This window comes from Mustela lutreola, chromosome 14 (genome assembly GCF_030435805.1).
Source record: "Mustela lutreola isolate mMusLut2 chromosome 14, mMusLut2.pri, whole genome shotgun sequence".
In the NCBI taxonomy this organism is placed as follows: domain Eukaryota; kingdom Metazoa; phylum Chordata; class Mammalia; order Carnivora; family Mustelidae; genus Mustela; species Mustela lutreola.
In genome coordinates, this window is record NC_081303.1 from 2,281,261 (window position 1) to 2,294,612 (window position 13,352).

Here is a 13,352-nt window from a genome sequence, read left to right on the forward strand (position 1 = left end):
TGTAATAACAGAAATAATTAAAATAGTTATTTCATATTGAGATTTCTTTTATTAATCCTAAAAATATTAATATGCTGATGGAAAAACTGGTAGAGGACATGAGTAAATAATTTATAAATAATGTGGATAATAAACATATAAAAACTGTTCAACCTTTTCAATATTATGGAAATGAAAATAAAAACAGACACATTCCAATTTTAGAGAAATGGTATTAGTCACAGTACTGCTAAACATGAAATACTAGGAAACTGCCATGTGTCCATCAACAGGTGAATGGATAAAGAAGATACGGTGTGCAGGTGTGTGTAGGTGTATGCGTGTGATAAAATACTAACCAGTCATCGAAAAGAATGAAGTCTGGCCATCTGTAATGACATGGATAGAGCCTGAGAGTATAATGCTAAATGAAATAATTCAGTCAGAGAAAGACAAATACCATATGAACTCACTCATATGTGGAATTTAAGAAACAAAACAAATGAGCATAGAAAAAAGAAAGAGAGGAACTGATGGTTATCAGAGGGATGGGTGAAGTAGGTGAGAGGGGTAAGGAGTGCCCTCGTGGTGATAAGCACCGGCTGAGGTATGGAGTTTTCCAATTCCTACTGTACATCTGATGTAACACTTTATATTAACTATACCAGAATTAAAATGAAATAAAGGAAAAAAGTGAAATGCTAGTTGGAAATACAAACGTGCCTTCTTAGAAGGTAATATGTCAAGTACACAAGTGTTCATATCTTTTGACTTAGTAATTCTACTTTTAGGAATTTAAAGAAAATATCAGAGATGTAGATAAACATTTACATATTACACATTCCACATTATTTCATTTGTTTACACATGTTTACTTACAACTATTTTTATGTGATAGAATGGAAAAACTAAACAACAATTTTTAAATTATGATACATTTATGTAATAGGATATATACAACTATTAGAAATAATTTTTGAAGACAGTTCAATGACTGTTCAATGACATGGGAGAATACATTATGATCTACTAAATAAATAAGGTAATATACAATTACATATAACACAATCTTAATATATTATTTTTTAACTATGCAGAAGGAAATGTACCAAAATATTAAATGATTATCTCTGGGCCTGGGATAACAGAAAGTTATTTTCATTTTTACACTGCTCTGTACTTTCCAATTTCCTATCACAAATTCAAAAATTTTTTTGAGTGTTCCAGAATTCATTGTTTATGGTTTTATTCCTTTATTTGACAGAGAGGGACCACGAGTAGGCAGAGCAGCAGGCAGAGAGAATGGGGGAAGCAGGCTCCCTGCTGAGCAGGGAGCAAGATGCAAGGCTCCATCCCAGGACCCTGAGATCATGACCTGAGCTGAGGGCAGAGGCTTAACCCACTGGAGCCACCCAAGCGCTCCCAAATTATTATTACTATTTTTAAAGATTTTATTTATTTCTTTGACAGACAGAGATCACAAGGAGGCAGAGAGAGAGGGGGAAGCAGGCTCCCTGCTGAACAGGGAGCAAGATGCAGACCTTGATCCCAGGACCCTGAGACCATGACCTGAGCTGGAAGCCAGAGGCTTAACCACTGAGCCACCCAGGCGCCCCTCCCAAATTATTTTTAAGAGGGATTTTCATTTTTAAAAGATTTTATTTATTTGACAGACAGAGATCACAAGTAGGCAGAGAGGCAGGCAGGGAGAGAGGAGGAAGCAGGTTCCCCGCAGAGCAGAGAGCCCAATGTGGGGCTCGATCCCAGGACCCTGAGATCATGACCCGAGGCGAAGGCAGAGGCTTTAACCCACTGAGTCACCCAGGCGCTCTTAAGAGGGAATTTTTAAAGGAAAAACTTATCTGGCAAATCAAGAGAACAAACTGAAAAATGCTTATTTTTTTATTATTATGTTCAAATAGCCAACATATACTATTGTTGTTAATTCTTTAAAAAAACTTAAACCACTTACCTGTGGTATACAGTCAGTGTACGCAAACATTGATTTAAAGCGGTCATCCATGCTTATGTGGTAAAGAACACACATTGCTATTTGTTTGTAGTTTTCATTACCTGGGCATAAGAAATCAAGGATATGATTAAATCACAGATATAACAAATTTTTAAATCTATAACATACAAATTAATACATTAAAACTTTTAAGCTCCTGAATCAAACCCTTATGCACCCCTAATTAAGAAATTATTTTGAGTTCCCTATTTCAGTCCTCAAGTTTGGAATACAATGTCTGTGAAATATCACTAATAATCAAGAGATAACATGTATTTTGCAAGGTATGCTTGTGAAAAAAAATTAACCACAAACCAAAGAATTTATCATTTTCAATAGTCTACTATAAAACAGATAGGGTCCCTGGGCCCCAACACTACCCATTCCATCAAAATATGTAATTAATATAGTTCTTGACAGTGATGATATATGCACAACAGTGAGCCAAAAAGTGTATTTAATGCCTATGAATCAGAACTGGAAAAATAATCTAAATGATTTAAAAAGAAGTACAATAGTATTTGTAACACTAAAAAAACAGGACTATAAGTAAGTAAAAAAAAATATGCTGACCCTTTATCTCTAGCTCTTTTTCTTCCTGGACCTTATATGTTAGATAAAAATGTATCATGTGGTAAAGAAGAACAAAGTGAATCTTCAAAACAATCTGCCAAGTATATATTATCATCCCTGTGTTTCAGATGAGGAACCTAATGCTCAGAGAAAAACAAATACTTGCTACACAGCCTTGTAAATGGTTGAGCAGGGATTTAAACTCTGATTCTAAAATCTTCACCAGGTTATGTTACAATGCCACTCAAAATTTTTGTTTATACCATAAGGTAAAATGGCCTTTTGTTTATACCATAAGGTAAAATGTTATTATTGGGTATAAAAGACTGATCTGTACTGACATTTGATAGAATAAAACATATTTTTGAAATAGAATTTTTTTAAAAACCTGGACTTTTGGATCTTTTAAAATTGTTTCGCTGAAGCTTATTTCCTTTAGCTTTGTAGATTGGATAAAGTGACAGGACCCATCCATATGCTGTCTACAAGAGAGCCATCTGGAACCTAAAGATACATTCTGACTGGAAGTGAAAGGATGGAGAACCATCTTTCATGCCAATGGGCCTCAAAAGAAAGCTAGGGTAGCGATTCTCGTATCAGATAAATTAGATTTTAAACTAAAGACTGTAGTTAGAGATACAGAAGGACACTACATCATTCTTAAAGGGTCTATCCACCTAGAAGCTCTAACAATTGTAAATATTTATGCCCCCAATAATGGGAACAGCCAACTACATAAGCCAACTGTTAATTAAAATGAAGATTCATGGGGCGCCTGGGTGGCTCAGTGGGTTGAAGCCTCTGCCTTCGGCTCGGGTCGTGATCCCAGGGTCCTGGGATCGAGCCCCGCATCGGGCTGTCTGCTCCGCGGAGAGCCTGCTTCCTCCTCTCTCTCTCTCTCTCTCTCTCTGCCTACTTGTGATCTCTGTCTGTCAAATGAATAAATAAATAAATAAAATCTTTAAAAAAAAAAAAAAAAGAAGATTCATATTGATATGAGCACATTAATTGTAGGGGATCTTAACACCCGACTCTCAGTAACAGACAGATCATCCAAGCAGAAAATCAATAAAGAAACAAGAGCATTGAATGACACATTGGACCAGATGGATCTCATGGATAAATACAGAACATTCCACCCTAAAACAACAGAATATTCATTCTTCTCGAGCACACATGGAACTTTCTCCAGAATAGACCACATACTGGGTTACAAATCAGCTCTCAACCAATACCAACAAATTGAGATTATTCCCTGCATATTCTCAGACAACAATGCTTTGAAATTGGAACTCAGTCACAAGAAGAAGTTTGGAAGGAAGTCAAATACTTGGAAGCTAAAGACTATCCTGTTCAAGAATGTTTGCATAAACCAGGAAATCCAAGAAGAACTTAAACAATTCATGGAAACCAGTGAGAATGAAGACACATCAGTCTAAAACCTATGAGATACAGCAAAGGCAGTCCTAAGGGGGAAATACATAGCCATCCAAGACTCACTGAAAAATCTAGTTTTCAATATCAACACAAAAATGACTTCTTGGGATAAAACAAAAACAAAAATTCATCCATCAGATGAATACATACTAGTAAACATTCAAATTTAACTAAACATCTGCGCATTCACTAACTTGACCATTTGGAATACAATGCATGAAGAGGCTACATATTATATGTCAAATAATGAGATTACTTATTTTATCTGATATTTAATGTCTTTTTCTCTATACCATTATAATTTATAAGAACTTTGCAGAATAAAGAATACACATCAAATCATTTTAGATAAGTCTTTCAGGTCTTCTCTAGTACTTGAAAAACTTCACCACACAATCTGTGGAGCAGATAGACACTGAATGAGGGAGATAAGCTCTAAGGATATTGACCCTAGTCTTAGATGATAAAGGTAAGATATAATAATACAGGAGAAAGTATTCCTTATCTGAAGATGAAGATTAGTAAATCTAAGTATTTGGTGGTAAGAATTTTATTTGGAGGAATATGTAATGCAAAAACTGTGAAATTACTCCAAAAAGAGAAAAGAGTTGGGTGCTCTCAACTCCAACAGTTTGTTCTTCAGATCAAAGCCATCTAAATAGAAGAGACCAATAGATATTAATACTATATTATTGTATAATATATTAATAATATATAATATAATAATATATATTATATGTAATAATATATTATATATTAATTGTTACACTGCTGAAGGTGTTCACTTATACTTATTCTAGTGTAAAACCTACCTGCCTTAGAAAAAGAAATCTTTATATAATTTTTTATAAGATGTAGGTTAAAAGTAAAAAATGCTAACTCTATTCTCTAAGAAGGAAGGTATCTCTTAGGGTTTGGTCAGATCATACTTCACAGTATTATCTCAGAGACTGAGATACTTTTAAATCTTCTCAAGAAGGGTCCTTCAGCAGACTGTCATGTTCTGAAGGCAAGTCTCTCTTTCTCTGCTATTCTCGCTTCTTTCTTTCTTTCTATATTCTAGTAGTTCAGATGTGGGTATATTCTAATCCTATTTAATTTTTACAAAACATTATTTTTTAAACAAAATATTATTTGAAGACTTTTCTCTATGAGTGGGTTTACTGAAAAGTAGGATTTCAATGGACACAACTTCGTAAATGGTAAAAGAAACAGAGAAATCAGTAACGAATAAAAAAGATTCTTCAACACTGAAGTAAATCACCAAACAAATTAAAATTCAGTGTGGAACTAGGAATGAAATAGGAAGCTATTCCATTTTTGGGGAGAGTCTATTGCTTGTATGAATGAAAAGGATTCTAAAAAGGAATCATCTAAGGCAGTGCATCATTCACATAAGATGAGAGGAAAGATTCACTTTTAAGAGCTCTGTACTCCATAAACTAGGTAACAAGGAAGATCCTTTAGAGCTAATGATAATGTATATATAATGATAATACAATTTATATAATGATTATATATATATTTATCACCTTATATACTTATACATATATATCACCCAAAGGATATATCATATCATATACATATGGATATATACATACCTAAAGTTAACTCAAAGGATATGCAATAGAATAGGAAGTCTGGAGAAGAGTCCTAAAATTATAGTTATTTCTAAAAACCAGTTGGGGGCGCCTGGGTGGCTCAGTGGGTTAAGCCTTTGCCTTCGGCTCAGGTCATGATCCCAGGGTCCTGGGATCGAGTCCCGCATCGGGCTCTCTGCTCAGCAGGGAGCCTGCTTCCTTCTCTCTCTCTCTCTCTCTCTCTGCCTACTTGTGATCTCTGTCTGTCAAATAAATAAATAAAATCTTAAAAAAATAAAACAGTTGAAAAAAAGTCTCAGCTGTAACAGCAATTTACACTACTTGTTTTTACATAGCAAAACTAAATATCTAGTTTCAAGAAGCAGAATGGTTCATTCTACAGTCAGTCCTTTCTCTTCCGTTCATACTCATGGCCAAAGGTAGCAGCTCTTTGCAGTTCTCCACACCTTCCTAATTCTTCTCTATCTGTGATCCTCTATTAAAACAAAACCAAAAACAAACTATGAACATCTTCCCAGTTTCCCATAATCTTTTGTTTCCCCATATTTTTTACGTAAAATGACTATCATGCCCTAAAGCATGCTGAAAACTAAAGGGCTGAGGAAACAAGCTGCAGGGGACCGAGGCTCTCCTGAAAGACTGTGGATAGCCATTGTTTATATAACCATAGTTCTTTAAGGGGAAAGAGAAAGGGCTAAGCTGACAGCAATATTGTTCCTATTGTATGGTAAGCATACATTCTCTCATTTACTCTTCTAGCAACTGAAGAGGTAGGTATTCTCTTCGATTTGGAGATGAGGCAATGATATTCATCAAGCCATGGCATTCCTTCAAAGAAAACACCACAGTGATTCTGAGATTCTAATCTAGGTGTGAACTACAAAGCCTGTTCATGGACTTTCTATTAAGTCTTCCAAGAGGCAGGAGAGAGGCTGACATCAATAATACTAAGTAAATGTAGGTGACTATCATTACTCCTTAGTGACTTAGAAGGGACTCTACTAGATCTAGGAGTCTTGGGGAAGAGGGAAAGTGGCAGAAGAGGAGCTAGAGGACAGGAAGTGCAGAACAACAGTCAGTTACTTATTGGAGGACCTGGGCCCAGGTACAGTAGATTCTAAAGGCTGAAAGAAATACCCAGTATGTTATTTTCTGCATATATTTTTAGAGGCTTTACTTTAATAAAGATGAATTATGAATTTAAAAAAAAAAAGTGCCTGACAGGGATAAACCTCAATTTCACTCAATTGGACGAGAGCTGCTATCAAGGAGTGTTTGATTTCATGAGAAAAACAGGTGCTCTTAGAAGCTTAAAAGATGTGTGGAGTGGTGAGTGGGCCAACCAGCTCGGTGGAGAGCGGAACACTGTGGTTAAGAGCTCAGGCTCTGGAGAGGCAGACCACTGGGTTCAGTCCATGACTCTTCCACTTGCTATACATACAGCCTGGGGGTGCTATTTCAACTCTGGGCTTCAGTTTCTGTGTGTGTGTGTGTGTGTGCGCGCGCTTCAGTTTCTTCATCAGTGAAACTGACACAACAACTGCCCCTACCTCCAAGGGTTGTTCTGTAAGGATTAGTTAAGAGAATTAGTTAAGAGAATTCTGGTAAAGCAAGCAATTCTCAGTCTGACACAGTAATGAACCTACTCAATAAAGGTAATCTCTTATTCTTTGAAGAAGAACACTACTGTCATGTGTCCCTAAAACATATGGTGGGTTTTTTAGTCTCAAGATTAGATTGTTGTTAGAGAAAAAGAAGTTTTGAGAAGCAGCCGAGATTCCTCTAAGATGAGCTAGACAGGGTTCAGAGGTATATTCTGAGTCTGTGGCTGAGCCACTTTCCTTCTATTCTATTCAGTTACTTTCTAAAAAGCCCCACTATTCCCAAAGTTTGGGCTTAGGAGAGTTACCTCATACTACAAGGCTACACTCAGTGACCCCTAGCTTTCATTCTCTCATTCTTACAGGGTTATTATGAATTCCTTAATAAAAATAAAACTTGAGAAAATAACCAAAGTATAGATTTAGTACATGTCCCTCCTCTACCACTACCACAAATGAGCTGTGAATCTCTCTTCTTTCTTCCAAGTTTCTGTATCTGTAATGAAACTTAATTTCACTCCTAGAGTAGGAAATTATAGAGGTGATCGGCTACCAAGAAGATGAAAGAATGCAAAGAGAAGTCTGAAAAACTGAAGACAAACCTTACAATTAGGTGCATTACTTATCTTTAGGTTGCATGTCCCATGCTTCCCCCCCTTGTTTGGGCTAAACACAACTGAGCAGAAGCAGCTGTAATATGACTGACATTACACCAGAGAGCTTCTTTTTCTTGAGAGAAGTGTGAAGGGAGGTGATGACAGATGTAAGGGGCTGCAGTATTACACTCAAGAGGTCAGTATAACCCAGGTTGTTGATAAGTCTTCTAGATTTTGTCTTGGTAAATATTCCCTAGAATCCAACCAATTGATTTACAGATATCTATGAAGTTGACTTTCTTCTTTTTTGTATTTATTTAGGAATTTTAAAAACACAGAAACTGTCTTTTGCCCTTTCGTTCATAAAAAAGATATATTCTATAAATGATCTTGTTACCCACATTACCTTGATAATTCTAATTTACATCTTATGGTTACAAATCACGTATTTCCTTTCATCCCCCATATGAATGAAGATTATAGTATAAATCATAGGTATATTGGTCACTGAATCATTAATGATCATATAAATAAATCACTGCTTGATGAAAATACAGCCTATAACTTTATGGCATCTAACAGATATCTGACAGCTATAACAAAAGGACAAAGTATTTTAGGTCAAAAGTGCCTACCTGAAATGGGAAGATGGCTGGAAATAACCTAAATTCATCTCTTCAAACACAGCTTCACACAAAAAGTAATAGCTTTCTGGCAGTCAACATTTATTATTACTTAAAGGCTAATTTGCAGATCACACAGCAATAAACAGCCATTAAGAGAGATTAAATGGTTCAAGTAAAATTAAGAGCTTATCCTTCATTATAAACTAATCATTTTCTTCATTCATTGGAAGAAAGGATATCGGAGTTCTTAAAAATAAACCTCAAAAAAAAAAAAAAAAAAACATCTTGTATATCCTAAGTGAATTTGGGGCCTTAGGGTATGATTTTCCCATAAGAATTCATGACTAAGAACCATAAACTGCAGCTAACCAGCTATGATTCCTCTATACCCTACAAATGGCAGGCATTTCAAAAGGGCTCCTTTAAGACTTACAGATATCAATCATTCCCAAGTAAAAACAGGCTGCCAATAGTCTGTATGCTGGCAGAGCACCAAAGGTCCTATGAGTTTTGAGCAGAGCAGTGAAAAGACTGAGTATTTTGAGAACTAGGTCCTTAATGACTAGAGGTGGATTAGTCAAATCTGTTCAAGTAATAAGGCCAGGGTGGAAAAAAAAAAAAAATGGCCTAGTCATTATGATTCCTTTGGTATTTATGGTAATAAACATGAATCATGATGAACTCACTGGTATTAAATGCAGAGGTCAGAAGTACTTCGATAGGATTTCCACAGGAATTCACCGTTAATTAACTGGATCATTATTTGAAAGTGTTATTGAATTATCTTAGCCTTGTGCAGCCATTCCCCCCAAATTGGTCATTCCCAGCTGAGGGCAGTTAATGCCTTAACAAACTGGTCATTAACTCCAGTAACTGATTTTGTGGGAATTATTGCACTTATAAAGTACAATCAAGAGGTTCCCCCCCCTTTTTTTTTTAAATTTGCAGCTGTAGTTCAGCTGGAGCAGCTGAAGAAGGAAAAAAAAAATTCTCCAGACTGCTCTCATGATCGATTTTCTGCCAATTAAAGGGCAAACGCATGCTGATGGGTTTTGAATTTTAAAATGTCTTCGGTTTTTCATCTCTGAAGTGATTAGTAAAAGTACCAGTTAGTTACTAATTTTGTAAGACACTTGGGATTTTCCATTCACAGTTCAGTCAAGCAGAAATATGAGTCTGAACACCAGAACTCAAAGCCAAATTTCCGCTTCTGCAGTAGACCCAGCCCAACACTTTGTAAAAAGAGAGTGAGAACACAAGTTGTGGGCCACATTATTAGCCAGATTCTCATTCTCTTCTGCACTCGGTGTCTTCATTCAAAGTAGAAAACTCCCTTTGAAGTCACAAAGGCCCCATGAGAAGATAAAATACATGCCCAGTATGATTAGACAGCTTTAGTCTAAACTTGAACTTGGAGATCAATTTTTAAGATTGCAACTATATGGATAGTTGCCTGTTTCAGAATAAATTGTTCACAGTCAAGCGTAGAAAAGATTTGAGATGAACAGATAAAAACCAAGAGTTTTTAATCATGAATTGAAGGATGAAAATTATAGAATTTATAGGTTATAATGATCAGTAGAAAACAAGTGTAAAAATGGTTTTCTGATACAGTGCTTCATGGACGACTTTTGTGTCCAATTACTTAATTTAAAAATTGTAAGAAACTAAAATTTTAAACGTACCATTAAACTCAACAGCTCAGTCAAATTAGGAGGTATTCACTAAGTAAGTACTCTAAAATACAACACTTTTGATGCATTTTCATTTTTTTTCTGTAGGTACATTTAGCTGTCGTTTATTTTTCAAATATTTTCAACATATTTCAATTATTATCTTGTCTGTAGTAGTCTTTTATTACATCCAGAGCATACGACAACAATTTATTTATAATACACCCTACAAAATGTGCACACTTATGGTACAAAAGATAGGGGACAAAATAAAGCCCTTAACAATGACTGCTTTCCAGCCTAGAGGTCCACACCATAGACTTAATGTGCTTTGGTCAGCTTTTACCATGTAGAAATGGAGACACCCCAGGCAAAATTCACACACAGAGTATTGGAACCAGCTGGTGATAGAAGAATCCTAAGAAAAAAGGCTCTTGATTTAATTGGGAAAACAGGAGGAAGCATAAATTTTACTGCCATTAATAACTTCAAGCAATCTTGATATGACTCTACCTCACCCTGACGGCTAAACATGTGCTTTTTGTTAAAGTGTTTGCCACATATGACCCCTATTGTTTGCTCACTTGATCAGGTAAGAAAATGTAGGTTTATTTATAGGATAAATGAGGCCTATTAAAATTGAACAACAGTGCAGTGGTCTATGAGGAGCTGCATACTGAAACAGATGTGTGAAATTCCGTAACAGTTTTGTAATAAAGAGGCCAAATGAAAATTTTTTAAAAAGTCTACCTTAAGTTTCTTAAACTGTCATAAAGCCTACCTAGTTTTTTAAAAATGGAAAACACCTCCTAATTAGAAAACGTATTATTTTGACAATTTCCAAACAGCACTTATAAATCACATGTGAAAGTGACTAATACAAGTTAGGCACTTGATGGATATTTACTGAGTATGAGTTTGATCATTAGCTACTATTATCAATATTGAAAAGCTAGTTTTTAATAAGCCAAAAAAAGGCCATTTACTAACTACTACTCTCTTCATAAAATAAAGACACTTTATTTTGTTTTTGAACAAATATGCTGTGTATCTAAAAATTTTGAAATTTTGTTTCTTAATTCTAGAATGGGTTTAATATAATAAAAGTGAAGTCATATTAATTATAATGAAAAACAAATTAACAGTATAAGGGAATTTCAAAGATGTTCAGAACTTTTAAAATTTTCTTTTAAGAACATATGACAGAATGGTCAAAAGAAATAACCCTTATTTTTAAGTGATCAAAGTTTAGAGTCCAACAGTATCTGTTCTGGTGATCTCCCACAATAAGGGAAATCAGACTTGTCTCAACTGGAAGAAATCACACATTTATCACTAACTCTTGACCTGGTCTGACTCGCTACATGCTGATAAAATCTTTCTACAGCCTTGGAAAATGCTCTGAAACCCAGATTACCAATGTAATCTAGATCAAGATGAATCAGGTGCCATTTTTACTCTCAAAACAATTTTGGGTCTACTGAGAATGCAGAAGCATTCAAATCCATTTAGAACACCTTAGAAACCCTAATTTATCTTCCAGTGAAGAGGATCTGGTCTAATATTACTCTGACTAGAATTTGGGCTTTTTGAAATGATTCATGCGGAATTATGAAACAGGCATGGCAGTGTACTACTGAATCTCCAGACCCTGATTTTCCTGCCATAACCAATAAAATTAGCTGCAGCACAAACCAGCCATGCCTCACAACTTTCAGATTCAGAAGAATCAAAATTTGTACAGATAGGAATCTGAATCAAGATTTAAATTATGGACCAATCTTTCATACTAGTTATATTCAGTGCTATGCATGTATCAGTGTCCTGGTGCCTCTGGTGATTAAAGGGCAACTTGAAGAAAGATGTCTGGGCTAGTTAACATTTTTAGTTAACTTGCACACAGACTTATAAATCACATGTGAAAGTGCTAATACAAGTTAGGCACTTGATGGATATTTATGAGTATGATTTTGATCATTAGCTATTATTATTATAAATATTGAAAAGCTAACAACATCTCTAGGTAACATTGCTAATTCCTCAGTTTTTTTGGGAAACATTCTCATCTCTGCTTATTAATGAACTAAACAAGTATCCCTAGGATTCAACAATTGTTTTTTTGTTTTGTTTTGTTTTGTTTTTTCAGAATCTTTCAAAAGTTTTTATTTTGGGGCACCTGGGTGGCTCAGTGGGTTAAGCCACTGCCTTCAGCTCAGGTCATGATCTCAGGGTCCTGGGATCGAGCCCTGCATTGGGCTCCCTGCTCAGTGAGGAGCCTGCTTCCCCCTCTCTCTCCTTGCCTGCCTCTCTGCCTACTTGTGATATCTGTCTGTCAAATAAATCAATAAAATCTTTAAAAAACAGTTTTTATTTTAATCCCAGATCATTAGCGTACAGTGTTCTATCAGTTCCAGGTGGACAGCACAGTGATTCAACACTCCACACAGCACACGGTGCTCACCATGACAAGCAGGCTCCTTCATCCCCATCACCTAGTTCACCCATCCCCACCCCCTCCCCTCTAGCAACCATCGTTTGTTCTCTGTAGTTCAGAGCTGTGTCCTACATTTTTCCTTTTGCCTGTTTTGTTTCTTAAATTCCACATATAACTGACATCATATGGTATTTGTCTTTCTCTGACTGAATTATTTTACTTAGGATTATACTCTCTAGTTCTTTTCATGCTGTTGCAAATGGCAAGATCGCATCCTTTTTTATGGGTAATACTTCACTCTGTGTGTGTGTGTACGCTTCCATGTCACGGCTCCCGTAAATATTGCCGCCATAAACACAGGGTGCATGTACAGATTTCTGAACAGTACGCTAATCTAAGATCAAACCTGTCTTTCCATTTTTTTGAATAGTGCTTCTCAAATGATCTGTGGTGGAGGGTCAGGTTTTAGTTTTCCTCCCATGTATCAATGGTCAATACTTTTATGGAGTATAATAAAATTAAATTAAGCAAAATATATGCAAAATAGAGGTTTAAAAATATTACATTCAGCAGACATAATATTATTTGAGTAAGTTGCTCTAAGTTGTCTAAACACTTGTTCTTGATTTCTAGATTTACTTAGACCAGTAACTGTGCATTAGTTGCTAGACCACACTTGGAGTTACCACTGTGCCTTGAGTTACACAATTCATTAAAGAAATCTATATTATGTAATCGAAATTAAAGTGCTATTTCAAGGTTTCAAACAAACCCCTACAACCAGGCATAGTCAAAACTATGAAGTAACAAGACTTTTTCTG

The 13,352-nt window shown here is 35.6% G+C and overlaps 1 protein-coding gene across 4 annotated transcripts in view; it reads right to left on the bottom strand.

Annotated features, from left to right (window-relative positions):
* Positions 1–13,352, bottom strand: part of KIFAP3 (kinesin associated protein 3) — a 181,291-nt gene that overhangs the window by 73,313 nt on the left and 94,626 nt on the right. For all 4 annotated transcript variants that reach the window (XM_059145292.1, XM_059145293.1, XM_059145294.1 and 1 more), the window contains one exon: positions 1,952–2,052. In XM_059145292.1, coding sequence (XP_059001275.1) covers positions 1,952–2,052 — 101 coding nt within the window. The remainder of the gene's footprint in view (positions 1–1,951; positions 2,053–13,352) is intronic.